Source organism: Phalangium opilio, unplaced genomic scaffold, assembly GCF_054372755.1.
Source record: "Phalangium opilio isolate 3A_F unplaced genomic scaffold, DU_Popi_V2 ptg000009l_1, whole genome shotgun sequence".
In the NCBI taxonomy this organism is placed as follows: domain Eukaryota; kingdom Metazoa; phylum Arthropoda; class Arachnida; order Opiliones; family Phalangiidae; genus Phalangium; species Phalangium opilio.
In genome coordinates this window covers 3,069,587-3,097,389 of record NW_028324146.1, presented here as the reverse complement: position 1 = coordinate 3,097,389, position 27,803 = coordinate 3,069,587, and the positions used below count along the sequence as shown (strand labels likewise).

General features: G+C 37.1%; 2 protein-coding genes and 1 long non-coding RNA gene across 3 annotated transcripts; 1 reads left to right on the top strand and 2 right to left on the bottom strand.

Annotated features, from left to right (window-relative positions):
* Positions 1–652: 652 nt before the first annotated feature.
* On the bottom strand, positions 653–21,597 carry LOC149713174 (ATP-binding cassette sub-family C member 1-like). The gene is made up of 21 exons (XM_089849467.1): positions 21,567–21,597; positions 21,105–21,118; positions 18,624–18,737; positions 18,412–18,549; positions 17,799–17,936; positions 16,135–16,193; positions 15,726–16,028; positions 15,316–15,490; positions 14,992–15,246; positions 13,379–13,582; positions 6,096–6,242; positions 5,870–5,960; positions 5,082–5,449; positions 4,658–4,825; positions 4,287–4,462; positions 3,930–4,035; positions 3,323–3,847; positions 2,424–2,623; positions 2,001–2,127; positions 910–1,679; positions 653–828 (listed from the first exon to the last, which is right to left on the bottom strand). Exons 1-21 carry the CDS (start codon positions 21,595–21,597, stop codon positions 717–719), a joined length of 4,221 nt encoding a protein of 1,406 aa, XP_089705593.1. The 3' UTR covers positions 653–716.
* LOC149713175 (uncharacterized) lies at positions 9,601–12,031 on the top strand. The gene is made up of 4 exons (XR_016370842.1): positions 9,601–9,805; positions 9,889–9,980; positions 11,301–11,412; positions 11,964–12,031. It is a non-coding gene; the product is annotated as an uncharacterized LOC149713175 (long non-coding RNA).
* On the bottom strand, positions 21,547–27,616 carry LOC149713173 (uncharacterized). The gene is made up of 3 exons (XM_089846954.1): positions 27,312–27,616; positions 25,826–27,233; positions 21,547–22,109 (listed from the first exon to the last, which is right to left on the bottom strand). Exons 2-3 carry the CDS (start codon positions 25,868–25,870, stop codon positions 21,621–21,623), a joined length of 534 nt encoding a protein of 177 aa, XP_089703080.1. The 5' UTR covers positions 25,871–27,233; positions 27,312–27,616; the 3' UTR covers positions 21,547–21,620.
* Positions 27,617–27,803: the final 187 nt, after the last annotated feature.

The window sequence follows — 27,803 nt, the reverse complement described above, 5'->3', positions numbered from 1 at the left end:
GAGTACCAACGCCATCTAGTGGCGAAAGGTTTCGTTGAATAAATTATAAAAACTTTACTAAGCCTTTGCAAAATCTAAAACTGTGTAATTTCAATGACAAGCTTTGGAAATCTCCTAATCTTTCTACGATTTGAGATTCTATTGCGAAAAACAACAAGATAATTACGTTGTGAGCTTGTGGTAAAGCGAAATCTGCTCTAAAACAGTTCCTAAATCACTTTCACCTGAAACTTCAGTTCCCAAGTTCCGCCATTAAATTTTTAAAGTACACTTCCTTGCCACTACTGCGCAAAATCGGCCCATAGCTGTCTAAACCAATCAGATTAATATACTGATTACCCAGAATGCTCTGTCAATCCTCAAAAGACGGTTGGGAAATTTGAACGATTTTCTTTAAGGGTCTATTAGATTTTTGGGAGGATGGTGTCTAATAAAATTATCAGTATAAATCTTTTCAGTATAAAATATCTTGACAAGTGGAATATTTTGGGCAAATAAAAATTCGGCAATAGAACGAAGGTAAGTATTTTTCTAAAATAGTTCATATTCTAAATCTGGTGCTTTGTACAAGAATTTGTTTTTACGATTGTGAATCCCGCGACCATATGATGTGCTCTATAAACCCTTCAGTAAAAATAAAAGACTATACAGGTTGTTCATTAGACAAATATTTATCTTTATATAACATTGATTGCAAAGGATAAAATAAATGTTGTCTAGATTACATGGGCATCTTTGGCCAAATCATAAAACAATGATTGATCATTTTTCAAGAGAACATGTGGAGAGTCAAATTCCGCAATTCGGCCTTGATCGAGAACCATCACTCTATAAACAGTTTAAAGACAAGCAATTAACCAATACCTTTTCTGCATAGGCTGAGCTTGATTAAAAGGTGGGTGTACTTACTTGTCGTAGTCTAAGATGGTGTTTATTCTGTGCGCAATGCTGATGATGGTAGAGTCGGTGAATTCTTTCCTGATGGTCTCTTGAATGAGAGCGTCCGTGTCCATGTCAACTGAGGCCGTCGCCTCGTCCAAGATGAGAATCTTGGTGTTCCTCAACAAAGCACGAGCTAAGCAGACCAACTGACGCTGTCCGACGCTCAGATTCTGTCCACCTTCGGCAACGGGGTGATCCAGTCCATGCTCGAGTGACGCCACGAATGACTTCATATGAGAGTGTTCGAGGGCGGCCCACAGTCGCTGATCGTCTTGTTGCCCAAAGGGATCCAGGTTGAGTCTCAGCGTACCCGAAAAGAGGACGGGCTCTTGGGGGATTATGGTCAGTCGCGATCGCAAATCCGACAGGCCCAATCCGTCCACCTTCACTCCGTCTATCACGATCTGACCCTTCACACCCTCGATGAGACGGAAGAGCGCCAGCGTCAGCGACGACTTTCCAGCACCTGTTCGACCTACCACGCCCACCTTCTCACCGGCCTCGATTCTGACGTCTATGTTCTTCAAGACTAAATCCAGACCGTCGCGATATCTAGTGCTGTAATTGTGGAATATGATTTGTCCTCGTTGAGGCCAGTCAGATGGTGGTTCAGATTTCAATATCTTCCACTCGGCTTCGGATTCCAAATGGCAGTATTCGTCAATTCTTTCTATAGAGACAATTGCTGTTTCTAAACCCGTGGAGGCAGCGATAAACATTTTCACCACTTGTAGAAGCTGTAAGAGCCGATCGCCAATGGATTAACGTAAAAAGGAGGGTGGACGTAACGAATGCCCTACCCTCCTCTACTACTTTGTTGATTTTGAATGGAGTGGCTTATAATTTCAAAATTCGCACTCTCTAGTGTGTTCTATTGTGAGTTAAATATATTTATAATTGGAGGGAATGTTTCTAGAACCCCACAGTTTGCAATATCCGTTTTTGCTTAAACTTATGAAAGAAAAAATTCCCCGACACTTCAAATTTCCTTACGAACTCCAGTTTTGACTGGAAAAGGGAGGGACCATTTGTGGGCGGGATTGAATCGAAGCTCTTACCATATCTGAATTAGCCAAGATCATTCCTACAAATTTGGTTGAAAGACTCTCTTTGCTCAGAATAATAAAAAGTGCGGTGCAAAACATCAAGCAATTGCCCAAGAGGTTATAGCGTATTGTCAGCCACCTGAAAAGAAATTGCATTTTTTAACTGAGTAAATCAATATGAAGGCCTCCACAAGTCGACTGGTGAGGTTGCAAGTTAATAAAATAATATTTTTTGTGAAGATTGGTTCAATTGTTTAAAAAAGAAGACTGCGAATTTGACTTCGTTTTGCTGGTCTAAGCTCTTTAATTGAAGCAAAACGAAAATGTTGAAACGCTCTTGCAACAATCGAAAAGTGTTGCTTTGGAAACTAGCCTTATAATGTTACAATTAAAATGTGTTCGGTTCATTTTCAAGACCGTATCAGCCTGAAGTACCTTTGTGCCATGCTCATCATATAATTAGCGGCAGTGCATTCGTCGATCAGTTTCAGGAAGTGCCCTTCGAACTTCTCTTCGGCGTGACATGACCTGATGACAGTGCTGCCATCAACTGATCCCCCCAAGTGCGAAAACAAGACGGAATTTCTCAAGCTAATTATACGCTTGAATTGACGATTGCTCGCCATCAAGAAACGCTGCAAAAGACATTGAAAAATAATTATATTAGAATCGATAATACCATAGGTTCATAAGATATGTTCCATAAGTTTGTCACTGGTATAAGGGGGTGGTACCCAATCGCTGGTGGCTTCATGACACTATCCCACGAGCCTTTTTAATAAATAAAAAATAAATAAATGCTTGAGAGCTTGTCATGAAGTGACGTAGGTGCAACGTCATAGATTCCCGTAAAGTGACGCCTGGTGAGACGCTGTCAAAGGCTTAGTACAGACTAAATAGGAAGAGGGACTGCAAAACCGAGTACTTTAAGTAGGTGAAATTTTATTGAATAGATTTCCCTACTATTTGGTTATGGTTGTTAAGAATCAACACGGATGAACTTAATTGACTTTTGAAACCCAATAAAACGTTTTTCATCTTGTGTCAATTTAAAGCAACTCTCGGCTCAAACAAATGCCGCTGAATGATCACATAGTCGAGAGGTGGAGTTAGAGTTAACAGGCCCACAAAGCTTAACCGAGGCTAGTTTTAGTTCCGCCATCGTGGACGTTTACCTATTGGTTCTTGGCTTTGGAGACATTGAAAAAAGCTGGCATTTGTTTTAAGCGATAGAAACTTTTTGAAATATTTTTAGATATTTATAATTTCCTTCTGGGAGGATAAATCAAAGTTGAACTATTTCTCAAAACATGAAGCGGAAGTAGAGTTCCTACCTGAAACAAAATGTATCCAGCAGTAACAGCAACGCACGGAACTATGAATAACGGCAAAAAAATTGCATTTGCCAATGTGAAAAGTATTACGTATACCAATCCCACAACTGTTAATCTTAAAAATGGAGCTATTAGCTGGTCGAGGGCGTCGATGTCTTGGGAGAAACGATTGAGTATTCTTCCAATTGGAGTCGTGTCGAAAAAGGACATGGGAGAACGAGATACGCTGTCAAGCATCTTCTCGTGTAGACAGTTTGCCGCTCCTAGACTGCGAAGTAAGTTGATGATCGCGTTCGCAAATCCCATAATAGCGTAGCTAACACCTAGGACAACAAAGACCGCTATACGGGTTGCCTTCAAGTTTGGGATCGCTTTAAATTCTTCCTTGGAGTTTGAGCCCCAGAGCGACAGCCAATACACTATCGCCAAATTAAAGATCGCGACGACGGCTTGTGTTAACACAAACATAATACACCATATGACCCCATAGGCTTTAAAGTATTGGTTATACGCTGATAAAGACGTCTGCGTATTCGAAAAGAAATTATCATTAGAAAATATTTCTGAAGACAATTCTAGTTCTCAAGTAGCCAAGAACAGTACGTACAATTCCTTCTTTAAGCGTCTCTTTGGTCATGAGGTTCGCCTCATCTTCGACCGAGACTCTTCCTTTGGATGTACGATGAAATTTCTCAACTTCAGCAATTACCTTACTACAAAAAAATGCATTTCCAGAAATGAAAAATAAGCAAGACGTGTTTAATTTCACAAGTATACTTCATTTGAAAGAATGACTCAAAATAGCTCAAAGTATTGGCATCAGTACACGCCACATGGCGGTAGTCAGTCCACTTACTTATTTTCTGCACTACACCCTTATTTCCTCTCAATTAACTCTTTCTTTTTTTTCATTGTTGAGCTATGTTTAGTTAGTAATATACAACCTGCGTCCCCGTTTACTCACGATGGTTCTTCTCTATCCTCGTTGCTCATGTGTTGCGCGAAATACTCTCTCGCCATTCCCTGACGGCTCATGATTTCGTTAAAAGTACCGCTTTCGATGATTTGTCCGTTGTTCATGAAGAAGATCTGGTCCACTTCTCGTATAAAGCTCAAGTTATGGGTCACCAAAACTCTCGTCTGTAAGAATAAGAATTTGAGGAGCAAGCAAGGAAGGAATTTCCAAAAAGGTGCAACTTTCTAGTGTCCTATTTTGCGATTCTTATAAATTCATCCAGGGTTTCTTTATTGGTTTTCGATGTTTTGATTACTTTTTTATCCGCAAATACGAAACTTTTGGTCACGCTGTTGTTCAATTTCAAATATTAGACTCACTTTGTTTCTAAGTAATCCTTTTGTACCAATGACTTCGTTGAAAAGATGTTTGGCTACGTGTGAGTCAACGGCCCCCAAAGGATCATCCAAGAGGTAGACATCATCATTACGATAAATTGCTCTGGCCACGTTGATCCTTTGCTTTTGACCACCACTTAAATTAATACCCTATTGTAATTATATCAGCATGTATAAAATCGTCAGCTTTACTCATATTAGAAATATGTCCGTTGTGCTAGAAAATATCCCTTTTTTTTCTATTAAGACCGACTGCGCTTAACCGACAGTACTCTTCACATGTGAAGGAGATCCCAACCCTCTTTTTAAATGTGCGTGGCCACATTTTGGCGCGAAATTGAATACAAACGATACTCGTGTTGATGTTTTAGCAGTTTCCCCACATCATATTTCCATTGATACGTACCCTTTCGCCGATTTCTGTCTCGTCGCCAGCGGGCAGCTGCTCGATATCTGTTTGGAGGGCGCATGCGCGTATGACATTGCTGTATCTTTCTTGGTCCATGTCGTCGACGAAGAGTATATTCTTTCTAAGTGAGGTGTTTTGGATCCAGGGTTGTTGAGTAACGTATCCCACTCTCCCGGCGACTTTCACTTCCCCCTCTATCTTCTCCATCTCAGAAAGTACAGCGGATAAGAGGGAAGACTTGCCGCAACCAACCGGACCCACGACGGCGACCAACAAACCACGGGATACTTTGAAATTGACGCCCTTCAAAGAGGCTGCTGAGTCATTCGGTTTCCAAGTAAACAGTCCCTTGCTAATCTCAATTGCTGAAATTTCCATTCAAATGAAATTAATGGATCAATCACTGGTCGAAATTGGTTAGCTGAGAGAGGCTAGTTCAATGATGGCAGTTAACAATCAAAAAGCTCTTCTATTCTTATAGGGATTTGAAAAACAATCAGTAATTGAATGGCTTATTTTACAAATAACACTTTTAAGTGTTTGAAGGATGTGAAGGGTGTTCTTCTATAATTTATTATTGCGCTAATTTTACCCAGAACTATTTTTTTCTCTTCAAACCCAATGCCCTGAATTTTCTAACCTAAGTTTAGATGAATTTCCTTCAATTATCTCTTTTCCCGGGATCAAGATCGTGTTACTGTAATCGATTACCCTGAATTCCTTTGTTTGTGAAGGACAAACTCTGAACTACCTATTTCCTTTTACATTGTTAATAAATGACTTACAATTTTGGGAATCACTAGGTATTATTTCAACGTAATCTTTGGTTTCCCCACGACTTAACAAGTTCGCAATTCTTCTTACCGAAACGTGCGTCTGTAATAACTTATTCCATTGGTATCGTTTAAGATACGTAAATTAAGGCAGGGTCAAAAGGGAATCCTACCCAATTCAAATTAAAATAATCTTTTGACTCTCCCTTCAATTTGCTTTTCATCGATATTATCTTACCATAACTAACGTGTTTATCAAATCCGGAAACATTACCATTGACACCATAAACAATCGTACCAACTGCCAGCAGACGAAAGCTTTTCTCGTGGTGAGAACGTTATCTTCGTCAATTAAAACGTACATGGCGAAACACGGTGAAGTAATCTGAATAGTTATAAAAGTAACTGTAGGGACTTGAAGTCAATATGAAAGTAAAAGTGTTGGGGTTTAAGAGCATTTGTCTCATTCGATCGCTGAAATGTTTGATGTAAAGTATTCGCGTATTTGTATTTGTCGAAAGCCATCATAACGTAAACGATGAGTAATTTCTTTCACATACATGGCAACTTCCAATACATCTACAAATGTCATCTACCGTTGTGTGCAGTATCCTCTGTTACAAAATTATCCCCCTCAAAGCAGGGGATTCATTCCCTCTTTACGCATATTACCACATTCGTCTCATAGAGGTAGATTCCCACTCGATCGAAAAATCGACGGAAACCCAGCAGAAAGGGGTTCAGCCGAATTTTATTTTTCGCCGAGCTCGACGGAAGTTAATATCGTTCAGTCGGCCGTAACTTGTGTTCTATTTTTTCGTCTTGTTCGGCGTTACGTCGGTTGAAAATTAAATTAATAGAACGAACGATGACATACCTTTCAAGAGCGTACGCGTACGCGGGATCGATCGAGGGCCGCCATTTTTTATTGAGTTTGATATTTTCTGTTACAAGTAGTTTACCAGGGCGTATGAAAATAATGCCACCAAGATAGAAAACAGATGTCCGTTATAAGCTCAAATTTCTACCGTTGGCTGAGTAATTTCCATTGGTATTGCTTGGTCGAGTGAGAATCTAGCTTGAACACTGAGAGAAAAAATCGTAGTTTTAACAAATATTATTCATGTTAAATTTACGTAAACACTTGTCATGACGATTTCACTGCAAATCATCGTGTTTTATGCAGACCCACCTTTAGTTATTTCCACGTGACTAACAGTATTTAATGAATAACGTTTAAGACCTATACTTTTAACACTAAGGCTTGTCGTTTCCGCAAAATAACCCTAGTATGTTCTACATGAGGATTGATTTTAAGAAAACACATGCTAAGATGTGTCAATTTTACTTGTTATCGGTATTTTTACATGAAGTCTGTATTTAAGACTTTACTGAAAATACCTGTTTTTTAAAGGAATACTTCCCGTTTTTACAACCGGACCAACATAAATTCGTTGAAAACGATTCATACATGTACTTTTAACAGTAAGGCTTGTCGTTTCCGCAAAATAACCCTAGTATGTTCTACATGAGGATAGATTTTAAGAAAACACATGCTAAGATGTGTTAATTTTACTTGTTATCGGTATTTTTACATGAAGTCTGTATTTAAGACTTTACTGAAAATACCTGTTTTTTAAAGGAATACTTCCCGTTTTTACAACCGGACCAACATAAATTCGTGGAAAACGATTCATATATGTACATTTAACAGTAAGGCTTGTCGTTTCCGCAAAATAACCCTAGTATGTTCTACATGAGGATTGATTTTAAGAAAACACATGCTAAGATGTGTTAATTTTACTTGTTATCGGTATTTTTACATGAAGTCTGTATTTAAGACTTTACTGAAAATACCTGTTTTTTAAAGGAATACTTCACGTTTTTACAACCGGACCAACATAAATTCGTTGAAAACGATTCATACATGTACTTTTAACACTAAGGCTTGTCGTTTCCGCAAAATAACCCTAGTATAATCTTCATGAGGATTGATTTTAAGAAAACACATGCTAAGATGTTTCAATTTTACTTGTTATCGGTATTTTTACATGAAGCCTGTATTTAAGACTTTACTGAAAATACCTGTTATTTAAAGGAACACTTCCCGTTTTTACAACGGGACCAACTTAAACTCCTTAAAAACGATTCATGCTTGTACTTTTAACACTAAGGCTTGCCGTTTCCGCAAAAAAGAATTAATCCTGCTTAATTAATTGAGATATAATATATATATATATAAGATGCCCCTTATATATTCATTTTAAGAGATATTTCAATGATTTGTGGAAAGTCTTTTCGACCGGCACACAAATAGTAGCGTGAAATAAACCTTTTAAAGGGAGGGTGAAGTGGGAAATAAGTTATTTTTATCGATTATTCTACTAGTAATAAGACCTATCTGCATAGTGAAACATCCAGGAAATACCTCTGAATGATTTTAAAAATAAAAATGGATTCAGATTTCATCAATAATTTTAAATAAGCCCCTCCGATCAATCGCGTAACGCTCTGCCTTTCAGTGAACAAAAGTTACGTGGCACGCTCTATTTCGAGCATTATTTAGCACGAGATATGATAAATGTTGCGTGTAATGTAATAACCGTAGCACGCGACATTGAGCGCGTGACCTGGAAGTTTTGTTCGCTATATGCAGGATAGGCTCGAGGATAGGTCTTATAATTAGTAGAATCGATTAAAAATCACTTCATTTTCCTCTTCAGCCTCCCTTTAAGGCCAGTGAAAGTCCCTGCTAACATGGTTTACGATAACATCCCTCCTTCCAAGAATCTAAACAAAAGCTCTTGCTAGTTAGTCCTTCGCTTCTCAGGTGTGGGTTTTTTAGGGGAATATCTTCAAAACCACCATAGAAGCGAAATCACGGAAGATCTCCAACGCAACTATAGAAGCGCTATTTCATCGTTACAAACCCCCCACTAGGGTTGAGCAAGGAGTGAAGCCTAAGAGATCAGGAGGTTGTGGTGAAACGTATGAAATAGAGAATTTGTAAAAAATAACAAAATAAAAAAGTAGCATCGGAACAAGTTGAACAACAAACAAAGTAAACAAAAAAATAATAAATCTCGAAAACGGGAACATTCACTTAACCGTGATTTGACAATTTTAACTTTCTGTTCGTCTTACTTTTTCAAGAAATACCTATGACAAGTTAAAATTTATTTTCCTTTGACTGTCTCGCCAACACCGAAACAATAAATTTCCCTTTTATATGTTTTTTTATACAAATTAAATAGTTTGCTTATTTTTACTTTTGGGCGAAATTTGACGGAATAAATTTTGCTCTTATCCGGCAACAACTTCGAATAGTTATGACTTTTGTTGTTGTTGTATAACGGGTATTAAAAATTATTAAGGGTTTTACTTTTGGTATGATTGAAAGGGATTTGGGGTTATGTGTATTATTTAAAAGCTTGAGTTTTTTCGGTTTTCCATATGTCGGAACTTGGATCCTTCTAGTTTTGTATTTCTAAATAGTGGTAAAATATTGATTGTCTTTAATTTTTTAATGTGGGAAAAAACAATATCCGAACCTTCAGCCATCTGAAAAAAACACCTTATCGATTGTTTTTAAGGCTTGGCCAATACAAGTCTTTTTTTATATATATATATAATTTCAGTATAAGTTTTGACCTCCTACTAAGCTATACCTCTAACGCATTGGTAAATTCCTCTTTTTGGAGAGTTAAGTGGGGGGGGGGGGCGTTTGGTGTAGAAAGCTGGTTGTGGAATCACGTGGGAATGCTTTTCTGTATAAGCAAAGAAAAGCTGCCCAGTGCACAATCAAAGGCAATTTTGCAGAAGGGTAAAGAGGAACTAGCCTAGTTTAGCAGTGTTCCGCGATCGGTCGTCACCCGCCGCAGTCCTTGAGATCTTGACTTACTTCTGGAAAAAGGAACCTGGTTGGAAACGTCTATAATTATTCAAAAGGTACCTGCATCCGAAAAATAATTATATCCAGAAATGTGATTTTAATATAAATATACCGGTATATAATTTATTAAATATTCCAGTGTGCTCATATGGTATATTCTTCACGGTGGAATTTTTCCTTCAAGTCAACTTTATTTTCACCTAACTTCAATTCGCTTCAACGGATAGAAAGGTATGTCAGAACTTTAATTACAGCTCTTAAGTTAAATCAAAAATGTTCATAACCGCCGACAAAAGGAAATATTGTAGAAAAATTATTATGTTAATCTCGTTGTGTTTGGGGAAAATCGGAAACTTTGAAAAGTGGGATGTAGTATCAAATCTAGATTAAAGGGGTGAATTTCCCCTACATATTTATAAAAGTTATCGAGTAAGTTAATTTCCCTTTGTGTTCGGCGGACTATTTTAAGGTGGGTTTAAGCGAGGGGACGGACCTAAAAAGTGTACCAGTCCACAGGATTTGTAATGAATATTATTATCCAATAATTCCCCTACATAATTGTAAAAGTTATCGAGTAAGTTAATGGGGCCAATAGGGTGAAGTACGTATCTCGTAGGATTTCGCGAGGCGTCGAGTTAAGGCTTTTTTTGCGCCATTTCATGATTGCGTTTTTGGCGGGAAATCGCGGATTTTATTCTAATATGGTTTAAAGACCGACGACCGACTTCCAGCAAAAAAGGGGCATCGAGAGTTGGAGACTAACAATGGGGCAACCTTGACGATTTTCTAGGAAAAGTTGGAAGGGTTCTTGCCGAGGGGTCGGACATATGGCATTTTTGTGTTCGGAATTTTGAAAGCAATATAATGTAGGAGGGATTTTCATTTGTCAATTCTGTATTCTATAGGACGTATCTAAAGATTTTGGAATTTCGATGAAAATGTATGGGATTTTGGCTAGTGCCCGACCCCTCGGTTCTCGCTAACCGTTTCCCCTGCGGGAGTCGAAAATTTACGAATGGAAAGTTTTCCACACTCGGAGGGGAATTACGGGCTGGTCACACTTTCTATAAATTCTGTTTAGAGAGAGGTGCTTGGCCTCTCGAACCAACCCGCTATTCAGCTTCGATAGGGATTATAATAGTGGAAAAGTACCCTTTTTTAGATTTTAGAAAGATAAACAGATTTTTTTTACGTTAGTTTTTGGGTTTTTTTAGGTTTTAATTTTTTAAATTTTAGGTGTGAATTTTTAGTTTTGGAATATTAAATTTTTGGGGTTACATTAAATTATGTATAAGTTATTTTACATGTGGTAGCCTATGTAAGAAAATTTCCCTCGGAAAGTTGCCTCTCTCTGATTGGATGAATTCAAATATTGGGCCGTCAAGTGCTTTTTTACGAGAAAGGGTTGACTTGCACTAGCTAAAGCTAGAGATACGTACTTTCCCCTATTTTCTTCTGAAATCACTTTATTTTCCTTTTCACCCTCCCTTTAACGGAATTGGCAAATGAGATCATGCCATTGTGATAAATCAATGAATATTTAATTTTCAGGTATTTGGCAAAAATAAGTACAAATAGTACAACGATTAAGACTGCAATTAATTCAAAACTCACTGGGTTAATGAACAAAGTATCTCACATCGATTGGACTGAATAACAATCTGTAAGTTAAATTTTCAATCCTAAATTTTTAAATAAATTTTTAAAAGTTTCAAAAATGTTTTACCAAAATGGCCTCAGTGTAGACTGATGCTGCGCTCGCGTGAGTTTTTCTTAAGAGAGCATAAACTGCCCAAAGAAATTTTTTTATCGATTTATTTTAAGTCATATTTCAATTAACGGAAGACTTAGTTTTAACAAAGTAAATCGATTCAAAAATGGTTTCCTGGGAACTTCACGCTCCCTTTAGACGTAGTGCCATGCGGGTTGTTGAAGCGTGTGATTGCAAACTTACGCTACTGACGATTTTAGGCTGTAGTAAATCATTTATTAATTTCTTTATGAATTATCTAAAATTAGTCTCAAAAACCTCTGGTTGATATCTTAAACGATTTTTAAATAATTATGTTTTAAGACGTGAAAACAAATCAGGAAAATGGAATCATTTAAATTAATACGAAGCTAAGGATCCCCACTTTCTTACAATGGCCTTCCAATAATTAGAAAATAGTACCTTTCCCTCCATAATAAACTTTTTATTGTTTGTCTTTTCAGAATTCCTTGGGCTCTTCTAAATAAACCAAATGTAGACTTTTCAAAATAAAATGTCATGTTTCTTTGAATTACAGTTTCATTATTGTAAACTGAAATTGTTCATTAAACCCAACAGGCTTTGTTTAATTTATCTGTTAACTCGAATAGTTCAACTTTATATCTTTGGAATTTACAGCTTTGTGTGGAAATACCATGTTAGTTCATAACATTTAGAAAATTGAGTTAAGAAATTTACAGGGAATATATTTAAAATTCTAGTCAACTCTCTTAATGCATTTTTACCTGGACATAAGTATTTTTGTAGTATTTACAGAAGCTGTACTTATTTTATGCAGTTTAACACCTGACAATTTAATCTACTTTCTCAAGGGAGGTTTTACTGGAATATTTCACAGAGTTTACGTTTTTGTACTGCTAAATAAAACAAGGGTTTTAATGCACTATAAAGGGACACCTTTTTGAAATTGCGTTTTGGTTCCTGTATAATCTACCAATATCCCTCATGATATTGTTACACGAGCGTATGCTATAGAATATACAAGTGTAGCACTTTCAAAAATTGCAGTTTTGTTCCTGTAAAATCCACCAATATCCCTCATGATATTGTTATACGAGCCTATGCTATAGAATATACTGATTTACGCCTATTAAAAAATGCAGTTTGGTTCCTGTAAAATCTACCAATATCCCTCATGATATTGTTACGTTTTTCATCCTGTAAAATCTACCAATATCCCTCATGATATTGTTACGTTTTTCATCCTGTAAAATATATCATTAGCCCTCATGATATTGTTACGTTTTTCACCCTGTAAAATATATCATTAACTCTCATGATATTGTTACGTTTTTCATCCTGTAAAATCTACCGATATCCCTCATGATATTGTTACGTTTTTCATCCTGTAAAATCTACCGATATCCCTCATGATATTGTTACGTTTTTCATCCTGTAAAATATATCATTAGCCCTCATGATATTGTTACATGAGCTAATGCTGTAGAATATACTCATTTTCAATGTTAATCTGAGAGGCACCGACCCGGTAAATATTACATGAAAATGGTATAATTAACATGCAAAATTTCTTGGCTATTTACATGTATGTCTTGTATTTTTAACTGGTTTTAAACGTGTGTTTTCAAATGGTAAGATAGTTAAAACCACCAGTCTACAAATGCAGTTTTGGCAAACGTAAAACCTGTTTTTATAACATGTTGCTACCTATATTTTAGAATTACGGAATATCCCGTTAATTTGACAAGAAATTCATGGAAACACCAGTTTCCATGAACTTCCTGTATTTTAAACTGGTTATTTTTCTCTCAGTGAACCCTAGTTCCAATACCATCGCTGACATTCATACTATGGTGTTTCTTTGCCGTATACTTATGGTTAAAAGTTGAGTTCATACCAGAGCTGGTATGACTAAAGCTATGAACAAATTTATTCCTTGAAAGAAGCATTGTTTCTTCATTAGGCCTATTTCTTTTCTCCTGATTTCAAGTAGGATTCTTTGGAACGATCTTTCCCAGGCGTACAACTTCCAGACACGGATTCCGTTCAAAATTTCACTCGTCATTTTCATCCTGTTGTCCTTCAGCTTCATCAGATCAACCTAATAAATTAGATGGAAAACACAACCATCTATTGTTAACAGGTTGAGTTTGGCGTACTCCTGTATACCAAGCTTCTGGGCGACAAAGTTTGAGGGAATCGGTGTTATCATGGAGGAAGTAGAGAGAGGAGAGTCGAAGAGGGAAGGTGTTTTGAACTGCAGCATGAGTTAATAATATGTTAGCTCCCTATAAGTTACTCAGGCTCCATAGGCGTAATGTATCCAGCGATTTCTTCTCATTTCGCCCGCGCGGGAAAAAAAGCCGAATGTTGCGCTCTCTCTTGTCGAAAAAAAAAATCCCGCTCGTACGGCTCCTCGACCTCGAGTCGTCGGCTGCTTTTTCACCAAGGGAGTGTTTTAGTCGTGAATGTTTATGTTTTAACAATTTAACATTAAATCATGGCGTTTGTGTCAGTACTGAGACAAAAAAATGCAGGAACTCAATGCAATTTGCTGATATTGATAAAGAATGCTAAAGACAAGAGTTGTTATAGTGACTTGAAACAAGAAAATTATACAACTGAGCTAAATCCAATCCACAGATCTCTTTTTCTGACTGTTTTTTAACCGAGGCTACTGAGAAAAATATTCGGCAGCTTAAATAGCTCCGATATCATTGGCTAGCTTCCACTAGACGCGCTTCCGGGGAAAAACCGGAAAGAAGAGCAAATAAGATTTTCGTTCACGTGGCGGCCGCAGAGCGTCGCATATAATTGGGAAGCCGGCGGCGCAGGAGAAAACGCTGGAGTATAAAAATGAATTGCCTGAGTAACTTATAGGGTGCTAACATATTATTAACTCATGACTGCAGTCGTTTCTGTATCTCACGAGCATGTGTGCACCTACCTCAGCACACAGCCGAGGAGGAAGGTTGTGATTTTGTCGGTACGATTCTCCTACCACCACTGCTCGTGGGTGCTACTATCCCGAACCTTATAACCAATGGCAGATGCTAGTTCCCAGGGGTTTTTGAAAGATTCTTTCAAAGGGATTTACAACGCGTTATGTAGGGGCATGTATTTCGAAGTAGTAAGTAACTATTTCCTAGAGTAGTGATGGGGAATGTCACTTGACTGTAATCACTGATAACGCTACGAAATTCAATCATGCTGAAGGAAGATAAGCTTGATATAAGCCTCGCCCCTGCATAGCACAATCTAAATCCCTTTAAAATTAGTAAAATTAATTTCTAGCTCTCAGTTTAATATCATGAATTAATTCATTAAATGAATAAATTCATTGTAATATCAAGAATGAGAGCAGAGTTTCCGATTTCTTTCGTATTCTTAGTTGATAACGATTCATAGGTGCTTGCTATCTTGGGTTTTTAATAACCTATGCTTATAGTGTTTTAACCGTTTATGGGTTCGCAATACGGACTATTGGTGTTTTAACTAAGTAACTGTTACCTGTATTTCTTTGTATTTCTTTGTGCTGAAATAGTTCAGAGGAAGAAGAATGACAATAGGTACGACGCCTGCAAAGGCTGAATAACCCAATTCTTGATAGAGGAAGGTGAAGCACAGAATTATTTGTACCGGGACCGACCACAAGAGGCTCAGTTGCGACGACAGAATTTGAAATCTGTTCGTGTCGACGTACATCGTGTTTAGTATTTCGCCTATCGTCAGGTCACGTCGATCGCTACTCGTCAAACGAAATGTCTACTTCGACAAATCTCGTTAATGAACTAGAGTATCATACAAATCACTACCAAGAAAACACTAAATTACTTTCTTATAAAGAGCGTGCATTGTGGCAGATTTTAGTCTCAGTCCTAGTTTGATGTGGAAAATGGCGCTTCCTTCTTGCAACAGAGATTGAGCAATACCGGCCGAACCGCAAAGGCAAGCGTAGAAAATCCCCTTCCATAAAGGATCGTCACTTGTAGAGAAATCAATAATGGAACTGACAAGTAAAATGAACGAACTAGTTATTTTCGTCCACAACTGCTAAAGATATTTTTCATAACGAAAAATTTTATTTTCCTGGTCAGTGCACCTTTCACTGTGCTTCAGATTGTACTTGGAGCCAATGTGGAAGATATGTATACATACATCATAGTTTTTTCATTTAAATTTAACCACAATCACTAAACAAATTATGATGTTGCGTATATAACCGAAAAAGTAATAGTATTTACCCTATCAATAAGGGAAATGCTATAGACACTACGTCAGATAGAATTTGCAAGACCACTCCAACAATACAGCAAAGGCCAATTGTCTTAAATAAAGGCCAAGTGATTGAATCGCTAAGATCTTTTTTTCTGCTTGATTCTTTCGAAAGCCTTTTCATTTCCATTTCGTTGCCATCACTTCTAATCTTAGCTTGAGGTTTCCAATGTTTTTCAAAAATGCTTGAGACGGTCAGAGCTTGCTCCCAATGATCTAGCTCGAACACGTCCGATGGCTCCAGATTTTTCTTCCAGCCTTTCCACAGGGTGCTAAAATTCGATTAAAAGTAAGACTTTGTATATAGTTAAACTATAAGCACAGAGTAAAATCATCTTGGCTGTAATTATTGCTAGTGTAAAATTGTAAAAGATCTACCTTGTAAGCCATGAATATATCACGCGTGAACAAAACGATGCATCATCTTCTCTTGATTTCTTAATTTTAATATAATATTTGTGACAAAGAATTGTAATAGAATCATAAATTTAAATGTTAGATGAGTATGTCACTTCATGCATTTATAAAGAGAAGCGAAAAGTAAAGTAACCATTATCGAACCAGGAATACATAGATTTCAACTACTTTGAATCTTTGAAAGGCCATTTTCTGAGCCTTACTGCTTGAATTAAATGGGAGGAGGTGTAGAAATCGTCACCCAATAATTCATTTGAAAGTAGCAATCACGTGACATTTTTTCTGACTTTTATTGCGTGTCCATAACACCAGGAATGTATGGGGGCTGGAATGGCTAAGGGGGCTCTCGTTGTACCCTTGATGGTGGAAACATAAGGCGAGTCCTTTTTTTAGAAGTGTAGCTCCTTCCCCTACGTCTGTTTAGCTGTCTACCGAAGGCGAAAAATGTCATGACTCGTTAAAAAAAAAGCATGGCAGAAGTGACCTTTTAGATTTTTTAAAGTTAAATGCGCTGATTGGCCCCCGTTCGCGTTCATATTCGATTCTCTCAGCCTATATAGGCAGCAAACAAGTTTTTTTGGTAGCCAATGAATGAATGAAAATAATTTAAGTGGTAAATACGACTTTTACGTCAGGCTATGACGTCACTAGCGTAAATTAAGCCACGCCAGTTGTTTCCAAGATCATTTCATGCCGATTAGGATTTGACCTTAGCCATTCCAACCCCTCCATACTGTACAGTCCTGATAACACCCAGAGGGCTATTTCACTGGGTCACGATTTCAATGCATAGAGGGGTGGTGGCCAAGAGAGCGCCCTATACTATTACCATTAACCTCAGCAAGTTTTGATGTAAAGACCGCGGACAGGGTGAGAAATAAGGAATTTTTTTAAACTGGTCATTTGACCAGTAGAGCCCAAGGGTTTTAATTAAAAAACTGGTCAATGACCACTTAATATTTCTACATACTGTATGAGCTGCAGTGGAATGGATTAATTTCTATAACCCACTACTGGGAATTTATTTTTTACTAAAGAGGGGGAATTTAAAAAGTGGTCACGGTGGCCACTGGACCCCCAGGCATTTAATAAATAAACTGGTCAAAGCAATTTTTAAACTGGTCATTTGCCCAGTGCCACCGCCTTATTTCTCACCCTGACCGCGGAGGAAAACCCCTTTAACAAATGGGGAGAGAACTTGCAAACTCTACGCAGAAGGGTTTGTACCCAGGTTTTTCACCGGGTTCCACAGTCCGGGATCGAAAGTGCTAACTACTTCACCACCCTGCATAGACATGCACCGAACCCGATTGTTAACATCTCCAGAGCTACCCAAAACATCAAAATTATAAGACTTGGGGTTTAATGGGAAAATTAATTGAACATTCGTTTTCAATGCACAGTTACGAGTTAGAGAAATTTGCGTTTCTAAAACGTCAAAAACCTAGTAAGTTCTCGGCTATTTCTGCACCAAGCAGAAGCTTTCGGTTAAGTTTTAAAACCTTTCCGTTACCTTCAAACAGATATTAGCATGGGCCCTTCGCCGCTTCAAGATTCCAAGTAAAAATGTCTATGTATTCGAACCTGAATTACATAAAAATATGAAAAACGGTTTCGAACATTACCGACTTCCCTTCTATAGAGTAAGAATGTTTTTCGCAGTGCGGAGCGCTGTCAGTCAATGTATGTAATACAAGGGTAGCAACTAATAAAGGGTAAATTATAGACTCCACTACCAATTCGAAATAATCACCTTTGTGATTCTGAAAAATGTTAAATACTTTTATGTCCTTCAATTCAAGAGTTGTAAAACATTTACAGGCTCCATTAGCAGTTTTATTTTAAAATCCTGAGGTGCAAATTACTTTACCGTCCCAATGCTCTAACCATCTGAGCTACTGAAGCCTTTGTTTGAGCCGCTACAGTAACATCATTGACATAACTTACAAGGTTATAATATCTTGACTTGGATGCGTAAGCCAATACCGGGAAAAAAAGGTACAATGAACCATTGACCGATTAAACCGAGATGATAAGCTTGTAGGTTATCTCAATGATGTTACTGTTGCTACTCAATTATAAGCTTCAGTAGCTCAGATAGAGCTTAGGGACGGTGATCTAAAATCGGTTGTTCAAGTCCATTCTAGGGTGTTAAGTATTTTCACCTCCGGGTTCAGTAAAGAAACCTTTATATCACGCTAACACTATTATAAAATGTAAATATACGTATTTACGAACTTCTACATAGTACTTCATGATTAAGGATCTCAACGTAATCGTGTCCGTTAGCGTTAAGAGAAACCAGAATAATGTTAGGATTCCAGACAGCAATGGGCCACCGCCTCTGCCAAAAATAACGAGAAATAAAGCTAGGATCTGAAAAGCCATATTTCATTTTATTTCATCAGTAGTTACTCGAAACGTAATTTTAATTTCCAAAATTCTCTTACGTAAGTTCCGAATTGGAGGACGACCGCCACATTGTCAATGACTTCAAAATTTCCGTTATAAATTTGTGTCCCTAATTTTATAATGCTAACTGCACCGAGTAACGAAACCAGGAGCTGAAAACACCACAAGGCAGAACCAGTATAAATTATTATGAATATTTTACGAAGCCCCGTATTTTCCGGAAAGGGAGAAGAAGCTGTTATTTCGTATAACAAGATAATAACCTCTCATTGCAACTTTCTGCGTGTGTTTATAATGACGAGCTAATGACAATTCGTAGTTGCAACGTTAAACCCAACTTTGAAATGTCAAAACTCTTTATTAACAAAAACTGTAAAGTGTAAAAGATAAGTGCAGAAAGTTGATTGCCTGAAGTAACAGACATTCAAATTTTAATTTCGAAGACATGATTATAAAACATCAATTATTTGAAAAAAATTCTGTTCGATGCCGATTTCTTAATTTCCAATAATCGGTAACATATCTTAATTTTCTAGGGAGGTTGAAGTGGAAAATCAAGTGATTTTTTATCGATCCTTCTTCTAATTATAAGATCATTCTGTACAGTGAAGCATTCAGGAAATAGTCTCCGAATGATTTTAAAATTCAAATTAGGATCAGATTTTAAGGATAATTTGAAATTATGAGCTCCGACCAATCGCGTAACGCCCTGTCTCGCACCACGATTTTCACATCGCGGGCAAATTTTATCAAATCTCGAGATATATTTCATTCGACATGGAGCGTGCCACGAGAAATTGAGTTATAACTGTTCTAGACTTCATAGTAAAAAAACCAATTCACAGGCGTGTGGGATCAGAATGTAGATGTAACTTTTTAACTCATGGTTATTGAAAATACCGAAAAAAGGATTCAAACAATATCAAAGAAATATAAATCAACTAAAGCTCGAACAAAAACATTTAAAATGTATAAAAATATTATCATCGCGGAGAGGCCTAACCCAATGAAACTGCTTGAAATTTCTTGAATGTTATAATGGTTTATAGAAAGACTAGCTGTTACCCGCGGCGTCGCTCGCGTGTAATAAGAACTTCCATCAAAATGATATAAAGAATGGGTAGATTTTACTGATGACTAATATTTTTGTAGCTCCCTAGGAGCGAAGGCACTCGGCGTTGCCCGTCAGGACAATTTTTATTACTTTCCACGCGGACATATAGAAGGGTTTTTAAATTTCTGGCCGCCATTTTAAAAGATGGCAACAAATCGAACCCGAAAGACCTTTCAGCCCGTCTATAGGTTAAAGGAAACCAGTGTACTAAATATTTGCGAAATCGGTTGAAACGCGCGGACTTTGTTGCATAGAGAAGATTTTTTACATTTCTGGTCGCCTTTTTTTAAGATGGAGGCGGATTGGAAAAATCTTTCTTAGTACGCGCCTACTACTTATGAGTAACGTTCCTGCAAATTTTCAGCCTTCTAGGGCAAGCGGTTTGGGCTGGGCGTTGATTATCAGTCAGTCAGGACTTTGATTTATATAGATATACTGTAGATTACGTGCTTTACGTCGTGGTGGGGGTATGTAAATCGGAGCTCGAGATAATCAGCTTTTATATTTGATAGGAAACTTAACTTTGAGCTTTCGTAAAGCCTAAACAGACAAATTTGAAACATCGTTTGTATTCTAAGCTTGAAACACTTGAAAAATCAATCTTTTGGAAGAGGGATGACTAAAATTATCTTTCAATACTTAGTAGAATCATTCGACATCGAGCTAGGCTCGAAGTAATCTATGCTAGATTTTAACTGGCCTACTATGAGATACCAGTTTTGTCGCATCATGATAAATTGATTACTAAGGGACTTATAACGTAGACATAATTTTCAAATTTATTTCTGATTTACATATAAATGAATCTGGAAAAGATAGAAGATAGCAAAAAATAGTTCATTTGTGGCTATTTTTCTTATTTAAATCCTAAAGATGATTTGGGAGCTTTATAGTTTTTCGCTACTAAAGCAAGTCGATCGAGACGAATATTTACAATGATAATAAGGGCGAATTTAGGGCTAAAATTGACGACAAAGACCGAAAATTTCGTCGGCGTCCGACGACTTGGCGGCGAAATTTCGGTCGTGTAGGAAGATTTTATCTTTTTGGCCGAGCGAGGCGTAAACACCGGCAACGAGCCAATCACTGTTCGATGACGTCAGTCACCTTACACAGGTGTCTCGCCTTTAATACGATTTCACAATCGCTTGAAATAGGTGTTTTAAACGGGTATTGAATATTTTGCTGGGCATAGTAAGGGAAATGATGAAATTGTGTAAAATGACCAGAAAAATGAAGTTTTTAATTTAGAACTTTTGGCGAGAAATTGTAACGACAAACGAGGGAGCTATTTCTTTATTTTGTGACCGACTTTTAATTTTTCGGTTCCACCACAACCTGCTTAACGCCAAATGAACTCACTTCATGTCCTACAAAGGTGCTGAATGAGATAAGAATAACTCACACATTTCGCAATTGCTAGATAAGAATAAGCAAAAGTAATATAAGAAACCTCCCTTCGGGAGGAAAGTATTCAAAGGCGAATTTTTTGCGATACATCCTCGTACCGCGAATGTCCCCGCGCACTTATACGGCCGTAAACAACGTTTAAAAAATAGGGCCGCGCCGCGTAGAGCGTAGGAATACATTCTCTGATCTCGCGTTTGCGTCGGCTGCTTAAGCGATTGCGTCGGCTGCTTAGTCGATTGCGTCGGCTGCTTAAGCGATTGCGTCGGCTGCTTAAGTGATTGCGTCGGCTGCTTAAGTTCGTCAATTTCACAAACTCATTGTAATTTTAAACTTTTTCAATGAAATAATTCATGCAGTATTTTTAGATTTTGATGATAATAAATCATTAATAGACAGGCAGTGACTAGATTATAGGATTTTCACAGGTCTTTGCATAAAATTTTAATTAAATCCTTACCTAGCCAAGGTACATGACTAACACTATACATAGATAGATTTTAAAATGGTGTTATTATCTATCTCGAAATTTTATTCTTGTATTCATAATTTTCATCATCTTCAAACTAGATTTTTGTTTCGAAATAACCGTATGTGAATATTTATTAGTAAAATCAGGAATCATCTGTTTCTTACGACAGACGGCTAAGCAGACTACACTAGTTTGAAGCGCTTTTTCCTCTTTCCTTTTCCAACGACCATATCGAAGGACTACCGTACCTTGTCCATGAGCAATAGTGTCTGAATATGGTATTTGGCGTTTCGAGGATGTATCGCGTGTTTTAACGTTATGGCTATGGCGCCTTGTATACTTCCCTCCCGTAGGGAGGTTTCTTATATTACTTCTGGAATAAGGAACGCTTCGGCGATACGACTTGGTGATTAGCGACAGTTCTAGAGGCAGAGACAACCACAATAGCGCTGGCGGCACCCATACCAAAATAGTTTTTTGGAAGCATGGCGTGAAATCCGGGTTATCAGTGTACCATGTCAAATTGGTATCCTGTTATAAAATTCACACAAAAACTCTAAAATACAAACGCTATAAGCAGCAGGGCCGTCGAGAGAGGGGGAAATTCGGTCCATTTTCCCGGGACCCGTTGCTCTCGGGGGCCCGGCCGGACCTCGACCTTTGTTAATTCTAGTGGATAATGGTTGTAATAATATAAACATAAAAAAATATAAAAAATGTTATCTTCAACTAGAGCTTAAACAGTAAAACGCAAAAAGAGAATGAAGAGTGGTAGTTTTATAACTTGAGCCTTCTCTTAAAATGCTCTGTCCCTTATTCTCCCCTTTTCCCACTAGCATGAATCACTAAAAGTAAAATATAAACGGAGGTTTCACACGGGAATCACCCTTGGAAAAACTTTTACAGTTGTTCCTTGGCTGTGGACGATCGGGCAGCCATAAATATTATTAAATTGATCATAAGCTAATAAGTCATATACCAACAGCTTTCTAACTTCAAAGTTTATGGTTATGGGTTTAGGCAAAGTAATCTAATAATTTAACAACACAACATCTTGACCTTGTACATACAGCGTCATAAAAAGGTTGCTTAATTGTAACTTGATATTTTGTGAGTTAAAATTAAAAAAGCCTAAAGAGTACCATAATTTTAAGTTCAATGAACTTTTAAACTAGTTATCCGTACTAAAACAGTAACATTCAAAATATGACAAGCTTCGCTTTAGACCTGCTACACGGTATAATGTTCTGAGATCCCTTTTACATCCAAGTTTTAAATAAAATTCTGTGCATGGCTGCATGCACAATTTCACTTTGTTATAATATTGGTGATATTGTTAATATTATCTCATTATTGCTGTGCTATAGCCAAGTGGCATAATGTTTTATAAAAAGTGTAGAAAGTTTAAAAATATTTATATTGAACTTGGCTGTATATTGGGTCTCAGAAGTTATATACGGTGGAGCAGTTTCAAAACGAAGCTTTGCATATTTTTGCACTTTAATGTTTTGTTAGGACCTCACATCTTTTTATAGGTAATAAGTGTGAACAAAAAACCATTTAAAGAAATTTCACTATTTTTAAATTTTCTCTTGCTTTATAAATTAAATACTAAATAAATCCCAAATTTTTAGTTTCTACTAGGGATGAACCGGTACCGATACTCGGGGTTTCCCGATATTATCGGATCGGTTGGTTCGATACCGATACTAAACCGATACTCGTTTAAAATGCGTTATATGGCGCTACATGACATTTTTAGGTCTTTTAGTAACGTAATGATGGTGATAATGTCTCATTTCTATGAATTTCAATCGTGACGAGTTCTCATTTATACAAAAAGTACCTGAATTCAGTTATCTAACAACTAATAAGCGAAAATCTTTCTTAGTACGCGCCTGTAGGGATGAACCGATACCATATCGGTATCGGTTGAAGTATCGGGTTTTGGATCATAGTGAGTAAATATCGGTATCGATCGGTATCGGTTCATGTTTGTACCGGTATCGATCGGTATCGGGTTAAGCCTGGTATCGGCCATCTCTAGTTTCTACCTCTTCAAAAGTACCTTAGAATTTTCGTGATCGGTCGTTGAGTGAAATAATGAAAATTTGACTTAAGATATTTCGTAAACTATATTAGGTACAAACTTGTAATTTGGCGTAAGAGGTAAGCGTTGTCATTACTATTAGTTAATGAAAATTCAGACTTCTACTTTTAACCAAAACGAAGATACCGGGGCTAAATTCTAGAGGGCCGGTAGGCCCTTCTAGATAAGATCCCACACCCTCCCGTAATGTTAAATGAAAATTCACAGATTTTCGCCGATTTTCCCATAGGAATAACATGGGGTTTTTGGTGCTCCTGTACATCGAATCATTTAAAAACTACATGGAAGTTAGCTTTCGGAATACTTTTAAATTAACAAGTAACTATTCAAGGTGTGCCTTTTTCAAGTTTCATCAAATTTAATTAAGTCTAAGTATGTTAATTTAATTAAAAATATAAGTACCTCGAAAGATTATTCTACAGCAGACGACGCTAATTGTTCGTTACTCTACAGTAGACGACGCTAATTTGCCATTTCACCGCCTTGAAACTTTAACTTGATATTTTTCAATAAATATAACACTATATTTATTAAAAACTTCTCTGGCGGGTCTAATTTTCGTTTAATTATGTGTCTCGGTTGAAATTCTATACTTAAGATACCTTTTTAATTTATATTTTTGATGTTAGTTTCGTCCAAGGCTTAAGTTGCCTTACTCAGGCCATGGATTTATAATAGAAGCTTACGCTTCATGGATATTTCCCTGTAGCCTTCAGTAAGGCATTTTGATTTTAAACACATTTATGTCACAAAAATTCGCGCGGGTGGGGACTGGGGGCTGATGACGTAGAAATTGAGGCAAACTTTTTTCTTTCGGCGCGCGTGCGCGCGCGCTTTTCTAAAAATAATTTCGCGCGCGCTATTCAAAATTAGAACTCGATCACGTGAAAAACTTCAACCCCCCTCTGAATTTGCCTCAAATTCTACGTCACAAACGCGCGTGCCAGGCTGGTACTATTTCAGACGAGGAATAAATGTTGTGCGCGTTTTATGGTGAGTGAAATATCCAGGAAGCGTAAGCTTCTATTATAAATCCATGCTTAGGCAGACTATTGAGTGAGTCTATGCAATGGGTGATTGTGAAAGCTGGAAGGATAGATGGATCAGTGTTGGAAATAAGGATATTTTTAAAACTGGACCTGTGGCCTAGGTATTTTAATTAAAATAACCGTCCACGGTGCCAATCACTGTAAACGTACAAGGGCAGTGCACGCAATGTCATGGATAATTGCAATCGTAAAGTGGACTGTAAAAGATACGGCTTTGATAGTTTAAAAATCGTGGCAGGCTTGTTTTGAAGTTGACTATAAAGCTCGGGTTCTAAAACGAATTGTGAGCCGTATCATATAAGAATTAGTAGAAGTGTAGAACCATTTTTAACCTCGTCCTAGAAGTGAAAAATTTCGAATTTCAGGCAAATATTATTTTATAATAGATTAATACAAATAAAGACTGAAGGAACAGATATTATATAAAAAAGGACTTGGTTTGCCCAAGCCTAAAAAACAAAACGATAAAGAGTTTTTTCCAGTTGACTGAAGCGCGGATATTTTATTTTTCTATATAATTTTAAAGACAATCTGTATTTTACTACTCTTTAATTCAATCTCCTGATTTTACTGGTAATGGATTTATTTCCTATAAATTAATTGAAATAAAATATTACTTATCTCAGATTTTTCATGATAAAATTTTTACGAAAATGGAATTGTTGTTGAAAAATCTGAGATAAGATATTTTATTTCAATTAATTTATAGGAAATAAATCCATTACCAGTAAAATCAGGAGATTGAATTAAAGAGTAGTAAAATACAGATTGTCTTTAAAATTATATAGAAAAATAAAATATCCGCGCTTCAGTCAACTGGAAAAAACTCTTATCGTTTTGTTTTTTAGGCTTGGGCAAACCAAGTCCTTTTTTATATAATATGCCTAAGTTGCTACGAGAAAAGAGTCTTTGGAGTGCTTTTGGCGAGAGCATGGAGTGCTAAATTTGGCCGACCCACTACAGTGCACCTAGATTTGTCCCTCCCAATATAATAGGGGCCCGACCCACAACCTTTCCCGGGGCCCGCAAAGTCTCTCGACGGCCCTGATAACCAGAACTTTGGTAAAATAATAGCACATCTAACATACCCAAAATGGAGATTTGCAAAAGTCATCCAAAGTGAACGAACCCATTTGAAGATGAATAACTCAACAATCTTTGGAGCGATTTATATTTCAAGCTCGTCGCTGTAAGGTTTCCAGACCACTAACGTAAAACTTCTGTTTTCCTTTATGTATTGAAATATTAAAATTTAAAATTCCACTTTAATCAAGTCGACGCGGTATTGGTAGGATACATAAAAATACTCTCTCTGTTATCCAATTAAATGCTTTGTTTATGTTTTAAACGTTTACATTTTAATAATACCTTTACGGTTATTCAAAACACAAATGACAAAGTTAATTCAGGTACACTGAATAAGAGTAAACGAAGCGTCGCTGCGCTATTACCGGGAGATTAACGTTTACTCCCTTGTCTGCAATAATTTTTTTTGTTTGTTTTAAACTTTTAAATTTTAGAAAAACCTTTACGGTTGTTCAAAACACTAGTTAATTTTTAAAAAAAAAAATCGTGTACACTGAATTAACGTAAACCAAATATAAGACCTCAAAGTTAAAATGCTTCGAAATTTTGATCTTAATATTCAAATGCAAGACTATCTGATGCTACACTATCGCTGTAAATACACATTGCAGAACGAAACGATGACAATTTACCTAACAATCTATCATTCATATGAAAATTAATTTAAAATTGACGGAAGATACTTGAAACCCCTTGTAGCATACTATTTGCCTCTTCAATTTTCATTACCAGCCTACTCCTAAATAACTACAAGACCACAATCATTAATCATTTAAAAATAAATCTATCGAGATTAATTGATTTTAAAAGTATTTAAAATTATGCGTTTTTGAAGCACTTGATGATTTTTAGGGGGAACTATTAATATTTCCATTTTCCTTTCAATTCCTAATTTTTATTCCCCTTTAAAATCCGCGTGTTATGAACTTTTTTATAATTAAATGTTTTCGTTGTGACGATTTCGTACTTTAACTTCATTTTAGAAGTGCACAAACGGAATTGTAACTAGATTACAAATACATTGAGAGTTGAGACACATAAATAGTTTTTATACCATTAAACAAAAATCTCTCGTTACCATCAATAAGACTAATAGAAGAAGCTCAAAATCTTCACCAAGACTTACCAAAAGTTATCCGTTAATCTTACATAAATTTTCAACGTTTGAAAAATCTGACAACTGATACACTATGCCGAATGCAATTTTTTTAAAAGAAAACAACCTTAACCAATTACTGATGTAAACTCCAAGTTGGCCTTCAGTAGACAGCGCGCGTATTTTCTGAAAGAGCTTTGCGCTGTTCTGGATAGAGGTCCCTAATAGACGTCACCCATCAGTTTCCACGAAACGCTACTCTTCCAAGTCGCTCTCCCCACTACGTCCGCCACGAAGCCACTCAGTTAGGAGCACTGCAATCATTTATTGACCACATGTTTCGATTTGTTGTTCCCGCCATGGTTTTGAATTTTATTTCAAACTTTAGTTACTTTACTCGCCGTCTGGCGGCGCCACCGTGTCCCTTTTTGGCTTCTCGCGCGCTTATTAGTTGGCCTCTCCAGCAGGCTGGGAAATAGCACACTTCCTCTGGTCCAAAACCAGTTTATTAATTGCTTGGACTAGTTTTTTAATTCAAGAAGTGGGGGTTACTGGTCCTCGGGACCAGTTTATCAATTGCAAATCTATTGGAGAGCAAAGGCTGGGACCAGTCCGGAGACCAGTAAATAATTTCAGACACTAGGGGGTCACTGGTCCAAAGGACTAGTTTAAAAAATATCCTTATTTCCCAGCCTGCTCTCCAGCTCGCATCCTTCCTCCATATCCTCGAGGCGTCGGCTGCTTTTTCACCCAGGGAGTGTTTAAGTCGTGAATGTTTATGTTTTGGGCTTTTGGCCCTATTGGGCATTAAATCATGGCGTTTGTGTCAGTACTGAGGCAAAAAAATGCAGCAACTCAATGCAATTTGCCGATATTGATAAAGA

Coding starts and splice junctions, on each gene's coding strand:
- LOC149713173 (XM_089846954.1), bottom strand. CDS start 25,870: ATGGGTTCGTTCACTTTGGATGACTTTTGCAAATCTCCATTTTGG. Junction 22,110..25,825: donor TTTGCAAATCTCCATTTTGG/GTATGTTAGATG, acceptor ATTTTATAACAG/GATACCAATTTGACATGGTA.
- LOC149713174 (XM_089849467.1), bottom strand. CDS start 21,597: ATGTATAGTGTTAGTCATGTACCTTGGCTAG. Junction 15,491..15,725: donor GCATTTCCCTTATTGATAGG/GTAAATACTATT, acceptor TTTACTTGTCAG/TTCCATTATTGATTTCTCTA. Junction 4,463..4,657: donor AAGGATTACTTAGAAACAAA/GTGAGTCTAATA, acceptor TTATTCTTACAG/ACGAGAGTTTTGGTGACCCA.